Consider the following 17,858-nt stretch of genomic DNA (forward strand, 5'->3'; position numbering starts at 1 on the left):
CTCCGGGTGACAAGGAAACGTATGTCTTTGCCTGCTAGGCTGTGCCAGGCATTTCTTGTGCCCCACATCTGGTACCTGGTGTATTTAGCAGGAGCACACTAGTTGTGTTGTAATGAGAAGCAGCTGGTGCATTTGGAAGCTCAGGTTTGACCACAAACCAGCAACAGAAGATGTGCGTAAACTTAAAATGGGTGGGTCTGAATCTCCTCTGGCTCACATCAGCATGAGCCCATTGGCCTTCATGGAGCTGCTCCCACTTTGTGAGAGTGCAGTGGCTGGGAGAATCAGGCCCTATAAATAAATACATTTGTACCGTGCAGTGCTTTCTGGGCACCAGATGTTCTGCAATAATCCCTCCCCAATCCCCTTCAGCATCCCCTTCCCTTCTCTCCATTCCCACAGCCCCTCGCCCACTCCCTGATCGGGGGACCAGAGGTCGGCCGGTCTCTTCCCACCCCACAATGGTCACACTGGCTGGCGTGTGTTTCAGATCTCCCTCCGGTAATAACTGATGGGTGGAGAAGGCTGGGGCCTGTCTCAGAGAGCTCACAGAGCTTTACTCTGCCAGTAAGATAAAGTCCAGCTGAACCCCCAGATCTGGCAGGCCAAGGCCATAATAATACAAATGCTCACAATTCTATAAGCAGGGAAAGTCCAGAGTAACTCACGAGCACTGTAGCTTGGTACGTACTATGCCAACCTTACTGTCCTGTGGTCTGATTACACATGCAGGAATCAGAATGGAAGGATCCCTTACTTGTTTCTCCATGTGTTAGCAGCAAGCCAGGAATTTTCTGCAGCCCAGACACCAGCATATTCTCAGGGAAGAGGTGACACATGGTCTCGAGGGGCGGGTGTGGCCTTAAGGTGTACTGAAGGTGAGTGTTCTCTATCACCGTCATGTGTTTATTCTCTAAAGAGGGGAAAACGTTATGCAATATCTGAAAACACAGAGAGACAGACTTATAATGGTGCTACCCGTTGGAGAAGCTGATCGAATTAACGTATCAATACATGCGCACTTTATCAGCAATGTAAAACCTGTTTTTCAAAAGTCTGTTTTCTTCATAAATGAATATGCAGCCTTTTCAGGCTTAGCTTTGTTAAGAGTTCTGGGCTTACAAATCCTCACACTGCAACTTCAGGGTAAATGAAAACAATGCCCAGTCTCTGGAAGATTATGATTAAGCAACTTAAAATTACTTGGATCTACTCTCACTCAGCTGTGAAGAAGAAAGAAGAAAATCCATCCCTTCTTCAATAGCACTGCAACTAAATGCTCTTGTTTAGGTTGTTTCTTAATCTTGTGTGTTCTATTCAAGTCCCCATCTAGACATATCTTCAAAAGACCAGCATCTGAGTCCCATTCAGAAAAGAACAGGGCCTGCACACAGCTGATCTTGGGTGCATTATGATATGTCTGTGCCATTTTAGTTCACAGTGAAAGGCAAAATCTTAATCCATAACAGCTGGCAAAGGCTCCCTGGGACACTTGTTTTTAATTGAACTTCCCTAAACTTCTTGTGCTAACTTTGCTCCCTCTTCGTAGTACAGCATGAGATGGGAATAGTGAAACTGGCTGCATCTCCTGCTGTTTCACTGCATGCACTCAGAAGAGCGACCCTTTTATCTTTCTGCTGCACGTCTTTGTATCGTGAGCGATTCATTCGGTGGAGGTTCGGTTTCCCCTCAGGAACTGAAATGCAGGAATCAGTGGTACACACCCTGACACTTGGCATCTCCCAAGTGTTTTCATCAGTCTAACAATGGTCTCTGCTCTCAAGCTGCTGAGAGGTATTTGCTACTCATGGGCTTCTCTCACTGAACATTGCAGCAGCCCCAACGCAAACTGGGAAAACTAGAGTGCTTTCTTTAAAAAATAAACTAACTCCTTCCGAGGTGATACACTACAGCTGCCTCTAGGGGGTGGATCCTGAGCACTTGGATACTCACCTGCAGGTTATTCCTCTTAGACTGCAATAAACACAAGCCATCTTCTCTGGGGAAGGCTTCAATACATAGACAGCTTTCCAGTGGGCAGTCACAGTATGCATCCGATGAAGTGAGCTGTAGCTCACGAAAGCTTATGCTCAAATAAATTGGTTAGTTTCTAAGGTGCCACAAGTCCTCCTTTTCTTTTTGCGAATACAGACTAACACGGCTGTTACTCTGAAACCAATTGAACTAGTGTTCATCATTTTTCAGACATGGTTATTGACCAGCATCACCAGGCAATCACGGCACCTATTTCTGCCACTTACCACCGAGGCTCAGTCCCTGCATTAGTGGACATGTATTTGCTTTGTTTGCTAGTACGGTGAGTATTGTTTTCCTTGCTAGGAAAGAAAACAGTTTCTAGAAATGACCTTTCACAAAGACCCCTATCCTGGGCAAAAGATGCTACCTAGCTTCCACCTCAGGAAAACAAATCTGACAAGTCTTTGTGGAACAGCAACCAAGCCTTAGCTACGAAGTTTTGTTTCAGTTACATTTTGCTTTTGAAAGCAACTTGAAATCCACCCCCTTGCCCATTTCCTTTGGGCAAGCTGTAGAATAAGTTACCCAAAATTTGCTAAAACTGCTCGGTATATTTCTCTGAATGGTCAGTTTTAGAGGTGGGCCAAAACCATAGCCATGTATTCAAATCCACATTGGCTCCCCACATTTTGACAGCCTGTGTAAGTTCAGCTAAATGAACCAAGAACCAAACACCTCCTAGGTTTGAATCCGCAAAATAAAAACCTACCAAACGAGGTTTTTCAAAAGTAAAATTACCCCTGGTTTAACCTGCTCTGATTATGTGTACACGTTCTCCCCCGTTTCTAGCAGCAGATATTGGAGTCAAGCTGTTATCATTACTATCCTATTACTGAAAACTCCCATGCATCCCTGATATTTGAAAAAAGAAAGCATGTGTCTGACTAGCACAGTAGGAAGTGGAAATACAATGCAAATTCTTCCACTGACTCGAATGGGCACTGGATTGGACCCTTCATCTCTGCAAACAGGAAACCAGCCTGGTGGAAGGAGACAGGGCACTGGAGAGCTTGTGGAAAAAATGGTCTTTAAAAGCAAAACTGGTGAAAGTGCAACTGACCCTTCTTCCTGCTTCTGCTTCTGGAACATCCTGAAGGTTTCTCAGGGCAAACGACCACCACCCAGCTTTGCTACAATTCATTAGCAAATTCAGTACCAACCTTCAGGAAAACAGTGCACAAAGGGACAAGAGCCAGGCATGTTCAGGAAGACAAGGTCCTTGTTACACGCTTTACAAGGCAGCTTGCTCTTATATTTAATATTTTATAGTGCACTTTTCCTGCTCTGTGGGCTGTGTTCCACCAATACGTATATATCAATAATTGAAGCCCATTTGTGTTTATCGGCTGTGTCAGGTTTTCTTGCCAGTATCCACAGAGGCACCTTTTTCCATACATTGCCCATCTTTCACCTCTCCCTGCCTGTACAGATATCCAGTCTGGGCCTGACTGAGCCAGTTCGCTGAGTGCTGAGCTCTGCTAGGGTCATCCAGCTCTCTCTCTCTTACAGAAGTGGGAATTAGAGGTACCCCTGTGGTACACAGAACTATTGGCACAGCTGATGCGTGGTCTTCCTCCAGCTCAGACAGGACATTTGGCACTAGAAAGGGCAGCTTGTGAGCCTGTTTTCCAGGCAAAGGAAAAAGAATCCCTTCTTCTTCCTTCACGACAGCTTTCTGCTTAGCTTTAGCTATCCATGTTTTCAGTCTGGTTCTTTCCAACTTAAATCATGGGGTGGCTCACCTCGGTGTCTCTGTAGCAGGCTGCCCGCTGCCAGGTATGAGAGAGAGATTCAACTCCTGGGCTCACTCACTCATTCTCCTGGATGTGGCACACTCAGAGAACTCCTCCTGCCCTATAGCTGACACGTGGGTGATCTAGGAGCTCTGTAGGTCAGCCCCCACTGGAGCTGCTATGGTGCAGGATTAAGTGTGAGAGGGAGACATGGTTGGGGAATCCTCCATTGCAGACTAGAAAATGCATACTTACAGTCTAGAGGTGAATTTGCATGACAGAGCCATGCATCAAGCTAGATACAGACTCACTGCCATGTAAAATACCTATAAAATACTGAGAAAGGTTGGGTGGGGTTTGGTGGGCAGATTGTTTGATACACTGTGCTCTGGGCTCATTCTACCTTCCCCAGCAGATGCGTCAAGGCTATTATTTGCTTGTTGAGAACTGACAATGCTGTACAAGTGCTGTACAAGACCCTAAATGCAGACTCCATGCCCCAAAGAGCTTAAAAATCCTGCAGAGACTCTCATCCAGTTAACTTTATTCACGTCAAGCAGAGCCAACAGGATGACTCACATGTGCTAAACTGAGTCCGTGTGGAAGTCTCTGCGGGATCAGGGCCTAGCCAGTGGACATGCTGTCATGGGACGGGATTTGATCGATGCAGCAGAAATTAAGCCCCTTTTCTCCTTACGCCCCAGAAATGGGCCCCTGCATGAACGACAGCCGTTAATGTTGCAGAGCACATTGCTGAGGCTGGCAGTAGCTCCAGCTATGACAAAGAGCCTTGGGGTGCTGCCAACCCCACTGCCCATAAGCAATAACTGGCCCTGGCCTCAAACAGCCTGGTATACAGCACAGGGGCATTTCACAGCAACCAACCAGCACCCTTGTCTTCCGGGCTTTTCTTCTGATCCATTTTGGGTGGCTAATCCTGAACCTGAGCAGCCAAAAGCTTGACACACTAACACAGAAAACAGCCAACGCTACATTGAGCAAACAAATACACAGACATGTTACTGACCAGCCCGGGAAGAAAGTCAAGTAGAAAGTAGTTCTATATGTTCTTACGTTCCATTGGGTCCTGGAGGAGGGGGTGCAGGAGCGCTCGCGGTGTCCCATGATACAGCTTGAGCCTAGATTTAAAGAGGAGCACAAACCAAACATGGCCGTTTAGATGGCTATATTCCAAAGTGAATTTCCCACAATGGTTCTGTTGATCAATACACAGCAACCCTCTGTTCCAGTCCCGTGAACTCTCCGCCAGCAGATTGGTCTCCTGAGAGCCTTGAGTAGCAAAGGAGGGCAGGTGACTGAGAAGCCAGGTCCTTTGCTTCAGGTTGATTCCCCAGGGAGTGGACATAGATATTCCCTTGAAAACCTCCCTGGTTTGAGAAGCTTCCCCAGTGGCAATGGCTGGTGGGTAGGCAGGATCCAGTGTACAACAGGCGTTACACTGGGTATTTACAGGGAGTTTGACAATGTCAGCGTGACAAAGTGAAGCAGCCACCAGGAAAGGGTTCAGAGAAGAAGAGGAAGAGGAAGCAGGCCTGGCGGGAGAGTGTCTCCTCTTTCCCCTGGCTGGCAAGGACGGTGGGCGACTGACCTGCTTTATTTTTGGTTATTTATGTCTTTCATGCCCCAAGTGTGGGGTGTGGCCGCGCTCCCCTTCCCAGGAGCAAACTCAGCTTACAGTCAGCCGGGCTTCAAGAGCTTCAAGGCAGAAAGAGCTGCCTTCCGCTGGCCCTGGAAAGGGGGGCTTGGCTGAGTCAAGGCTGTGAACTCTGCACACATGCGGGACAACACATGGGCATCACTTGCTGGGTTACAAATCCAGCAGCTGACCTCACCCAACCTGCCACCTCAGGCCTGTCAGCTGAGGTGAATAAAGGCCCAGCCACAAGCCACCAGGACAGCTGTAGTCCATGCAATTTTCATATATGTAGCCAAGAGTGGAAAAGGCTCAACCCAAACCTGTTTAAAGTATGTATATGACCCCCCACAAGCAGTGTATCCTCATATGCTCTAGTTATCCCCATTTTAGAGATGGGGAAACTGAGAGACAGAGAGAAAAAATGACTTGCTTAAGTTCACACAGGCAGTCTGTGGTGAAGCAGGGTCTCCAGGTCCCAGGCTAGTGGCCTAATCACGGGACCATCCTTCCTCTCTAAATGGAGAGCAATAACTCCATGTTGCCATAGAAACCTGATTCCACCTTATAAAATGCTACAGCAACTCGCAAGTCTCGCTGTCTCTTGCAGCCGGCAACACTTACTCTCCGTCCTTTGTGGCCACATCAGTTGGTCCTGACTTGCTGCTGAACAGGTGCAGAATTCCAAACCCACAAGACAGATCCTGGTGGGTCCCTTCTCGCTTCTTGGCCGCAGCCACCACTTCCACCACCGCGACGATGCTGGGGTGGTTTAAAGATGTGTGAAAATAAATGGTCTGGGGGAGGAGGGAGAGAAAGAACATGGCAGCTTTCAGGCCTGGGTGGAGTAGCTATTAGCAGCTGAATGCATGTTACAGTTGGAGAGTAAGGTCCAGGTATATTCAAAATGAACAGCCAGAAAAACGGGCAGACAGTGAAATGTAGCAGTCTGCAGAATAATCTCCAATAGGAACTGATGGAAGCTCCATTGCAAATGATCCCGGGGGTCTGGGAGGTTAACTAACAGTAATCGTTCATCTCCCACACACTGTATCACTAGGGAATATTTTTTAAAGGGATCCTACTAGAAAGTGTAGAGTTCTTGGGGCCGGTTTACCAATGGGACTTCGTCTCCTTATGTCTGCGCAATGCCTAGCACATTTTGGGTACCACTGTAAAAAGAAGAAGAAAAAAATCTAACCTTCAGGTCAGGTCAATTCCCCCCTACGAAGAATTAGCCTAAGAGCTGGGACTGCAAGAGAAATCTGCAGTCTGTTAGTGTCTATTATCACCCACTCATTTAACTGGATAGCCAGTCTGTGCCTCTGAAGGCCTTTACCTCTCCAGTGTAGATCCATGATCTGGCCACCGTGATGCTGGACTATTGCAAATATGCTCTGTCTAGAGAACGACTCTGCAGATCGTCCAGAAACTACGGCTGGTTGAACAGACAGGAGCCTGCTGGGATCACATCACACCATACTCCACCCATACGCCGCACTGGCTGGTAAGATGAGTTCTGGTCTCTACTTTTAAAAGTCTTGTATTTAGCTTCTCATTACACTCCTTAACTGCATTGGAGGGGCTATTAGGGCTGCTGGAAGCCAGGGCTCATGCTCAGTGGGGAGAGGGGAGAGCATTCCAGATGAAAGTGCCTTCACAGAATTCCCAGCTGTCAAAGACCCAGCAGAGCTCGAATTTCCCCCCTGAGGTGAGCACTCTCCTAAACTGGAGGAATGGCCCTGCTTGCAGGTTCCAAGAATGGCGCCACCAAGTCCACACAATCCAGCACTAATACGTTCTGGGGAGAAGTGATTTGTACACTTCTGTCCTACGGAATTCAGCTAACGTGTGTGCAATGCCACATGGGAATGGCACCTAGGGGCAACCCTGCCTCTGTCCTGTTACAGGTTACATTTCCCCAACTTAAATTGAGATATTTAGGACTAAAGCTAGTAAATGTCACAAATCCTGAGAATGGACAGCATTGTTAAAGCGGCCCACTTTCCCAAACAATAAGGATGAGTTATTCTTAAGCTGCAAACTCCATAAAAGTATGGTTCAAAGGTTTCAATTGACCTGAAGATACCATTGTGAGCTCTAGGCTAGAAAAGCAAAGTGACTGGAAAAATCTAAGGCCTATCATGACCTTCACCTGCGCTGATGTGAAAGAGAGTTATCCATGAGGATCAACAGTATGATATGGACCTAAGAGTACGGGGTTGAGGGGGAAGGGGGATGTCTGCCAGTGACATGACTGAAAGCCAGGCTAATCCTTCTATTAAACAGTCATTATAATGGTGTCACCGAGAAAACAGCTACAGTGATCACAGACTGTCAGGAAGGGTTAACAGAGAAAGGCATTAAAACATCATCCCAGAGAAATAAATCATTATTCGATTAACTTTTATTGCAAAATGATGAAATAATGACCACTAACTGCTGACAGGTGACTGGACCGAGAGAGAATTATGTTTTGGCTTGCAAAGAATGAGGAAGCTGTTAAAGTGGATCGGTTATAAAACTAAGTTTACCATTGTCTCCTTAATTGCTAATAAAAGTTTTACTAACATACTCCTCTCCCTTAAACCCTGCTCTAAAGTAACAATAATCTTCCCAATTAGGGGTCACCTTGAGATCATCACACTTTAATTCTCTGGAGCGCTTTTTTTCTCCCTTTGCATTTTCTTGTAGAGAACTAAGCGATGCCCAGTTCTCTGGTTAATAAATTGCCAGAGGGCAGCCTGTGCCAGAGGAAAAGGTTAGGAGACATTATCTCACGTAGCCAAAAGTTCAGCATTTCCTGTGTAGGAACTGAGGGCCTGATTCTCCTTTTGTTTATTCCAGTGTAAATCAGGAGTCACTCCACTGTAAGCAAAAGTAGTACATAGGAGAATCAGGCCCTGAATCCCTGAAGGGGAGATCAAACTAGTACAATTCACAAATGTGCGCACAATGGGTCTGATACAGTGGAAGTCAATTGAACTTCCCTGGGCTGTGGATCAGGTCCCCTGCCATTGCTCTAGATACAAATTAAACATCATTTGTATGTAAGTATTTTGTACCTTGTTGCATTATGTTCTAATGTCAACGGGAACTGCACGAAGTTCACACAGTTCAGAAATGTATCCCCCGTCCAGAAGACCGGCTTGTTTGTGAGCAGCTTTATACCAGCACTTTAATTGTTTGTAGCTAAAATATACTTCCAGAAGGTGAACAAAATTGTAATTGTTTACTGAGACGGCTTAGCAATAGTTATAAACAAGGGCTGATGAGTTCTCCTAGGGGAAAATTATTAAATAAACTCAGGTTTCAGAGTAGCAGCCGTGTTAGTCTGTATTCGCAAAAAGAAAAAGAGTACTTGTGGCACCTTAGAGACTAACCAATTTGTTAGTCTCTAAGGTGCCACAAGTACTCCTTTTCTTTTTAAATAAACTCAGAAATTTGAATTTTCTAATCACGTAATTCTAACTGATGAATACAAATTTCATATCAGGCTCAGCAAATTATCTGTAAAGCATTAATTCTTGTGACAGAATAGATGATATTTCAATTCACATCACTATCATTGCTGATCTGTCTTTGACTGTTACACTCCATGATGGGGTAAACAGATTTATAAATTACGGTATTTAAACACACTCTATTCTAATGCTTTCATCTTACACACACACACACACACGTTATTTAGCACTCATACCAGGCTTTCAATTTTCATCAGGACTAGCATAATCTAAAGCATGCACCAGATGACATGCTTTCTCTGAGACATTCAGAAATCTTCAGCTAACTTCCTTGTAGATGTTTATGACCTCTTGAATGCCAGGTGTTAGCTCACCTCACCTCACCTTGTATGAATCATTAGCCCTGCTCCTGTTTGTGAATAAATATGCAATTTAAGAAGCAAATAGCATCTTTCCAAGGCAAACAGTATCAAAATAACCTAGTGACATATTGAACCCTATGTCCACAACAGAGCAGCATTTCCCTTTCCTATTGTTTGTTCTGCAACACTCCTTTGCTCCTACATCTCAGCCTTGCTCTTTCTCCCAGGCGTCCACTTCAGTACAGCTTACAAAAAACCCCAACACACACTGAAGCTGCTCCTGATGGCAGTGAAATGCACCATGGAGATTTCTCTTCAGCAGGAGACCAGACCAATATCCAGAGTGCTACACAAGAGCAAAGTCCCAGCGGCTGCTAAAGGCAATGGGCAACTTGCTCAGCTTCCCAAACAACCTCCATTTTCTTCCCCTCCTTTAGAATGCCCTCCTCCCCACCCCCCAGACATCAGAAGGGATGAGTAGGCATTGAACTAGGACTCTCCTCAGCCTGCAGATTCACAGCTGTTAAATGCAGCGAGGAGAGGGGTCAAGGCACCAAAGGGCAGCCCAAAACTGAAGGTCTCAGGATGAGAGAGCTGTGTTCAAGAATGGACTCTCTATTCCGCAGCTGGACAAAGACCGCACATTGGAATTCACAGGAGGATAGTGACTCCTTAGACCCCTCTACTTCTCTGCATCTCCTCCTGCCTCAATAGTCACGTCTTTAGGATCTCCAACAACTCCTCCTCTCACCGGTTTCTCTCCTAGGCTCCCTCCTTCTATCCCCCTGCTCTTGCCCCTTAGGTACCCTCATCCACTTATCATGATGTCAGCTACCACTTTTATGTGATGACAGACAGATCTGCCCCCAGCTTCCCCCCTTCCAGCCAATCCAGGCTCTCCTGGCTCTCTGCTGGTGTGGATCCCACTCCTGGTACAGGAGAGAGAACAGGATAAGGTGGCCCCTGCACCCACCCACAATTCTCTTGAGGTCACTGGAACTGTATGGCCCTACCCATAACAGAGGAAGTTAACCCTGAGGGTAAATCTCTTGCAGCCAGTGGAGTTACCCCTGGGATGGAGTCACACCCTTATGTCATCGGAACTCCTTGCGGCAGATCCTCGGCTGGTGTAAACTGTCAGAGCTCCACCGGTGTCACTGGGGTTACAACAATTTACTCTAGGTGAGGATCTGCTCCGTCTTTCCTCTAAAACGCACTCCTCTTTTCCTGCCTTTATCACCGCTGACAGCTCCGCTCCACCACCCCCCAGGCCCACAACTTCAATGTTACCGTCAGTGACTTTCTAGCCTTCTTCCCCAAATCCGGATGCACATAAAAGTATGTAAACCATGGGATGGAGAATAGCCCTAGGCCAGATTTGTCCTTTTTTCTCTGCTTAAAGACCTGGGAAATTAAATACAACATTAACTGAATCAATGAGACATTAATGCAACATGAAATTATGAAATCAAGCACTTAAAAGTCAGGTAATTCAAAAATGTAAGGTGTTTGCTATGATGTTAACTAGGTCACATGGCATCTACTTAGTATTTCCAACTGTGGTTTAATGTAGGTTATTCTAACAATGTAAGAGCTCACATATCATTTACAAGTACATACTGTAAAGTATGTAGAATGTGTAATATAGTTTATTTAATGCTTTGGGGAAAACTCAAATGCAAAATAATAATTTTTATGCAACTTTATGTTTGTGAAATCCAGCACTCTAATATAAGGAGGGTCCTAAAATTTAATTCATTAATTGTATAAAGCGCACACACATACTGACCTAGAATTCATAAATGCAACTTTGTAAACACCTGAACGCTGTAAACTAAGAGAAAATGTACCCCAAATCTGCTAGTGCATGAAATGTTTGTGTTTATCTCTATGCATTGCATTATGTTTGCCTTACTGGTTCATTTTTTAATTTAAAAAAAATCAAGACATTAATTGATTGATTATTCAAACAGCCTGGGAAGTAACATCTATGCCAATAACACAACTAAAGCTAATGCTGCTGAAACACTCTTTTAAATAAAGAAAATTAGCGTCTTTAATTTATGCAAAATTGCACCCTGGGCAATATTTACCATTAGAACTGGAAAACAAACATAATTAGCCACATCAGGGAAAAGGACACCAAATCTCATCTCAGATCCATGCCCATAACAGACAGGTGTATCTTCTCCTTGGCTTTCATGTTTGTACAAACACGACAATTACTCGGAGTCAGACGCTCAGGTTGTTATGGCAGTTGTGTCTCTAAAAGTCTGCCCTAAGGAAATTTCCAAGTTTTTATCTAACACATAAGTGGGGAAAAATTCTCTGTAATTGATTAAACTTGTAAAAAAACCCTGGTTTTATGAATTACAAATGTCAAGGTAATGAGAGGAAACTGCTGTGCTTGAAGGATGTTGTTAATTTACGTTCTAATTCATTTTCATTCCTAGAGTACCACTGCCCTCTGCTGTCTGATCTCTAACATAACACAAGACGACACTGGAAATTGTTAACTATGCAGTGTTGTTGTTGTGTAGCCCTGTTGGTCCCAGGATATAGAGAGAAAAGGTGGGCGAGGTCCAATAAAAGATATTACCTCACCCATTTTGTCTCTCTCATCATTAACTAAGCCCATTACCCAATACCGGGATTAACAAAAAGCCTGGGTTTTGCATTGAAATTCAAATTGATTTGACATAATAGAGACATAATTGCATCCTAATGAGACATCTGAGACAAATCACAGCCATCTCCAATACTTCATTGGTAAGAATTGTTATTGTTCTAGATATATAAAAAGATATGAGTGAGCGCATATTTAGGAGAAGAATGAAAGGCATCCAAATGGTGAAAAATTAACAGCCCCACAGAAGCTTGAATAGGGAAAATATGCATGACAGAAGACACCAGAATCTGCAAACAATTAGGGCCTGGTTTTCACAAGTGCTGAGCATCCAGAGCTCCCGCTGCCTTTGTGGCTACAGCTGTGCTTGGTTTCAGCGGGATTGCAACAGGTATTAAATGTGCATGACTGAGTCACAGAAATTAGCAGCAAGAAGATTGATTACATCCCATCTAAAATCAAGGAAAGGATTTTGCCATATATTTTCTAGTGTTCTCCCCACTATTATTTAAAAATAATCTGACCCAACCCATCTTTATCCACTCTGTATATATGTACCCTACACTGTGGAGTGGTGCCTCCTTATAGGATATTATCCCTGGACCAAGAAGATTACCAGAAACAGTCCCATTTCATAACAGAAAATACAAAATAGTCACATTATTAAAATATGTAAATCAAAACAGTCACATTGTTATATGACTAACTAATAATTTTACTTTTAAGCTATTTCGGTAAATGTCTCCACAAAAAACAGCTGTTGCTCTGAACTGCACTGTTCCAGGAAAGCATTTGTTTGGTCAGTAACCTCAGGACACCATGGGGGATGGAAGCACTTTTGCATCGATTGAGGCTGGATATAGAATATCAGGGTTGGAAGGTACCTCAGGAGGCCATCTAGTCCAACCCCCTGCTCAAAGCAGGACCAATTCCCCAATTTTTGCCCCAGAACGCTAAATGGCCCCCCTCAAGGATTGAACGCACAACCCTGGGTTTAGCAGGCCAATGCTCAAACCACTGAGCTTTCCCTCCTGGTCAGAAAATAGCTTACACTTGTTAAAAAATTCCTTCTTTGTGTATTTAAAGTGAGGTTTTGATCAAGAACCTTGCACTGAAATGGAGAAGTTCTCTGGTCTATGCAAATAGCAGCATGTGTAGTTTCTAAGATTAACTGTGAGAGCAGATAAAATTCAACCAGGTTGTTTCATTTCAAAAGAAGCACAGAAAAAAACAGAAAAGATCCAGACAGGGGAAAGAAAAATTATTAGAAGCGGCTGGGGCCGAAGGGGAAACGGGCCCTGTCATTGGACACAGAGACCAGTCATATTGACTGGATATATATCACCTCATGAAGGGATGCAAAGATCTAAATTTCTAGACATTGAATGATTGCTTCTTGGAGCAGCTTCTCATAGCACTAAATCAAGAATTGCCTCTCCCTTTGTGAGTTCTAAGTGGATCATAGGATCTGGTCCAAGAGGTGAATATAGCTGAACCGTTCAGTAATAGTGACCATAATGTAATTAAATGTATCATCCTTGCAGTGGGGGAAATGCCAAAGAAACCCACTACAGTAGCATTTAACTTCAAAAAGGGGAAATATACAAAAATGAGGACCCAGATAAATGAAAATTAAAAGGAAGAGTCACAAGGATGAAATGCCTGCAAACTGCATGGAGACTATTTAAAAACACAATAAAGGCTTGAACTAAATGTATATCCCAAATTAAAAAAAAAACAGTATGAGGACCAAAATAATGGCACCATGGCTAAAGGCCAGAGTCAAACAGGCGGTTACAGGCAAAATGGCACCCTTTAAATTGGGAGTCAAATCCTAGTGAGGACTATCGAAAGGAGCATAAACTCTGGCAAGTCAAAGGTAAAAGTATAATTAGGCAGGCCAACACCGAATTTGATGAGCAACTAGCTATGGACACACAAACTAACGGCAACGCTTTCTTTAAGTACGTCACATGCAGAAAGCCTGCCATGCAGTCAGTGGGGCCACTGGATGATCGAGGTGCTAAAGGAGCACTCAAGGAAGACAAGGCTGTTGCAGAGAAGCTAAATGAATTCTTTGCATCAGTCTTCACTGCAGAGGATGTGAGGGAGATCCCCACACCTGAGCCATTCTTTTTTAGGTCACAAATATGAGGAACTGTCCCAGATTGAGGTGTCAGTAGAGGAGATTTTGGAACAAATTGAGGAATTAAACAGCAACAAGGCACCAGGACCAGATGGTATCACCCAAGAGTTCAGATACACAGGCGTCGACTCCGTGGATGCTCCGGGGCTGGAGCACCCATGGGGAAAAACTGGTGGGTGCTGAGCACCCACTGACAGCCCTCTACCAGAACCTCGCCCTCACCCCAGTGCCTCCTGGCGGGCCGGCGGGCCGCGCCGATCAGCACCTCCCCCTCCCTCCCAGCGCCTACCGCCTGCCATGGATCAGCTGTTTCGCAGCGTCAGGAGGTGCTGGTGGGGAGGGGGAAGGACCGAGGGCGCAGCATGCTCGGGGGAGGGGCTGGAACTGGGCAGGGAAGGGGCAGGGCAAGAAGGGGTGGGGGTGGGGTGCGGGTGGGAAGAAGCGGGTGGGGGTAGGGCCTTGGGGGAAGGGGTGGAGGGGGGGTGAGGGCAGGGCCTGGGCGGAGCCGGAGGGAGCACCTATGCTCAGATATGAAATTTCAGAACTACTAACTGTGGTATGTAACCTATCCCTTAAATAGCCTCTGTACCGGATGACTAAAGGATAGCTAATGTCCTGCACTTTTTTAAAAAAAGGCTCCAGAGGTGATCCTGGCAATTACAAGCCGGTAAGTCTGACTTCAGTACCAGACAAATTGGTTGAAACTATAGTAAAGAACAGAATGATCAGACACGTGGATGAACACGATCTGTTGGGGAAGAGTCAACACAGCTTTTGTGAAAGGAAATCATGCCTCCCCAATCCATGGAATTGTTTCTGGGCATCAGCAAGACTGTGGACAGGGGGATCCAGTGGACACAGTGCACTTGGACTTTCAGAAAGCCCGTGACAAGGTCCCTCATCAAAGGCTCTTAAGCAAAGCAGGCAGTCATAGGTAAGAGCGAAGGTTCTCTCATGGATCAGTAACTGGTTAAAAGATAGGAAACAAAGAGTAGAAATAAATGGTCAGTTTTCACAATGGAGAGAGGTAAATACCAACGACCTGTATTGGGACTAGTCCTGTTCAACACAGTCATAAATGATCTGGGAATAGGGGTGAACAGTGAGGCAGCAAAATTGGCAGACAATACAAAATTACTCAAGATAGTTAAGTCCAAACATGACTGGGAAGAGTTACAAAGGGATCTCACAAAGCTAGGTGACTGGGCAACAAAATGGCAGATGAAATTCAGTGTTGATCAGTGCAAAGTACTGCACATTGGAAAAAATAATCGCAACTGTACATACAAAATGATGGTTTCTAAATTAGCTGTTACTGCTCAAGAAAGAGACATTGGAGTCGTCATGGATAATTCTCTGAAAACGTCCAATGTGCAGCAGCAGTCAAAAAAGCAAACAGACTGTTCGGCATCATTAGGTAAAGGACAGATAATAAGGCAGAAAATATCACAATGCCACTATATAAATCCAAGGTACGCCCACGCATTGAATACAGTACGCAGTGTTGGTCGCCCCGTCTATAAAAAAAGATACATTAGAATCGGAAAAGGTGCAGAGAAGGGCAACAAAAATGATGAGGGGAATGGAACAGCTTCCATGTGAGGAGAGATTTAAAAGTTTGGGACTGTTCATCTTAGAAAAGAGATGACTCTGGGGGGTCCATAAAATCATGACTGGTGTGAAGAAAGTGAATAGGGAACTATTATTTATCCCTTCACATAACAGAAGAACCAGTGGTCACCCAATGAAATGAATAGGCAGCAGGTTTATAATACACAAGGAAGTACTTCTCCACACAACGCACAGGCAAGCTGTGGAACTTGTTGCCAGGTGATGTTGTGAAGGCCAAAAGTATAACTGGATTAAAAGAAAATTAGGTAAATTCATGGAGGATAGATCCATTGATGGCTACTACCCAAGATGGTCAGGGATGCAGCCCCATGCTCCGAGTGTCCCTAGCCTGTGATTGCCAGAAGCTGGGACTGGATGACAGGAGATGGATAACTAGATAAGTTGCCCAGTTCTGCTCACTCCCTCTGAAGCATCTGGCACTGGCCACTGTCTGGAGACAGGACACGGGGCAAGATGGACCATTGGTCTGACCCATTATGGCCGTTCTTATATTCTTATGTTCTTATGAACAGGAGACACAGCCAAGGCATGTCAAATTATGAATGGCAAAGATACAAACGGTTACAAAAATGGATGTACAAGCCTTGCCTCTGACCTGGGTGGCTCCCGTACTTCATATTTCCATAACCATGGAAGGCTGAGTGTTTGGCAAATCTTTAACAATTCAATCTTTCTTGTCCTTTCTTTATATAAAGTCAAGGCGGCAAGAGCTGTGCGCAGCTGGCAGAAGCTCCTGCACATACGGAGAAAGCTAAGGATGTACAGAAGGATGAAGCAGGTGATAAACAGTTCATTACAGTATCTGTAAAAACTTGCGGGGTTTATGTTCTGAAGTGAAGAAGAGCTCTTGCATTACAGTCTCAAGAGCATCCATCAGATTTATGTTATTATTTAGAGGAGCTCTTTGAGGTTACAATATCAGGCGATGTCCGCATGATTTATGACAGAAAAAGAACCCTTTATATTCTGACATTCAGGAGCATAAGAGCCGTGGATACATCGTTATTAATCATTATTTATGCAGGTCCATTGGTATGCACGGTATTTTATCGACAGTATGAAATGGGCCAGATGCCTGTGTCTCTGAATTCTTTACATCACTTGTATGTCATGTATTTATCTCCATGTTCACTTGACTCTTGTTAATGCTAAAAAGTGTCCAGCTGTTGCAACTCCGGATATTCAGCAAACAGTAGATTTCCATAGATACAGATAGACTGTAACTGAACGGGCTTCCCGTTCTCTTTTGTCTGTCTATATTAATGTGCAAATAAACCAGCTCAGGACAGCAACGTCAGGCTCACTCTGTGAAACACATGGCTGCTCTTGCAAAGCGATTGTACTCACACTGGCCTCTATCCAATGTGACCAGCACAGCGCCAGATCTCTTGGTGAGGCAGCCTGCACATCACAGTACCTGACGTGCAAACAGATTCCACCATGTGAACCAAAAGGGCATCTCCGCTTTGCAAGTGGGAGGGGCTGAGCCGAATTAGGTCTTGTCTATTCAGCGGAGTCACATGCACTAGAGCTGTGATTTCTATTTTGCATAGTGCTGTTACAGCTCTCCGTTTAAAGTGCACTATGGAACATTTAGCACACACCAGCAGGATCTACACAGATCAATTCCAGCACAACACATCAGCACGCTTTAGAAATCACACTCCTGTAGCAAGCAGACAAGCCCTATTGGAGAGTCATGCCGCACTTACAGCGATTGCTGGAGCTGTGCTGAGTGGGTTACTCTTTGCTTGCCTTATGGCTGAAACACTGTGCATCTCATATAGCAAAATACCTATGTTCATCCAGGAAAATCTCCCTGTCCACTCACTGGGTGTTAGCATTCTCAGATGAGCTGTGTTCTCTGCTCTTGTCCTACCTCATTGAAAACCACTTTGCGTGGCTGTCCTGGCACAACTTTGAGAGGTCTTGTGGTACTTTTCCATGTTCTCCCGAAGAAATGATGATATGTGATGTCAAAGAGGGATAGGCGAAGCTGGTATTCAACCTCTGACAAGCCTTCTAGCACTCTCTGGAATATAAGAATAAACACCCTAAGTAGGAGCTTTAAGAGTTTCTGATCACAGCAGCATTGAAATGTGTCTGGCAGATTAAGAACTTTGATCTTATAAAAATGGTTCTAAACAATAGTTAGTAGATAACTCTGAGTGTAATCAAAAAGGAGAGAAAAAAAGACATTTTCT

At 44.7% G+C, this 17,858-nt stretch overlaps 1 protein-coding gene across 4 annotated transcripts in view; it reads right to left on the reverse strand.

Moving 5' to 3' along the window:
- NPHP4 (nephrocystin 4) overlaps nt 1-17,858 on the reverse strand; it is a 97,963-nt gene that overhangs the window by 74,174 nt on the left and 5,931 nt on the right. For all 4 annotated transcript variants that reach the window (XR_013348343.1, XM_077837184.1, XM_077837183.1 and 1 more), the window contains exons 3-6: nt 17,534-17,686; nt 6,049-6,221; nt 4,845-4,909; nt 758-913 (exon numbers count right to left, since the gene is read on the reverse strand). Coding sequence is in view for 3 of the 4 variants with exons in the window: in XM_077837184.1 (XP_077693310.1) it covers nt 758-913; nt 4,845-4,909; nt 6,049-6,221; nt 17,534-17,686 (547 nt within the window). In the remaining variant the exon portion in view is untranslated. The remainder of the gene's footprint in view (nt 1-757; nt 914-4,844; nt 4,910-6,048; nt 6,222-17,533; nt 17,687-17,858) is intronic.

Source organism: Eretmochelys imbricata, chromosome 18 (genome assembly GCF_965152235.1).
Source record: "Eretmochelys imbricata isolate rEreImb1 chromosome 18, rEreImb1.hap1, whole genome shotgun sequence".
Taxonomy (NCBI): domain Eukaryota; kingdom Metazoa; phylum Chordata; order Testudines; family Cheloniidae; genus Eretmochelys; species Eretmochelys imbricata.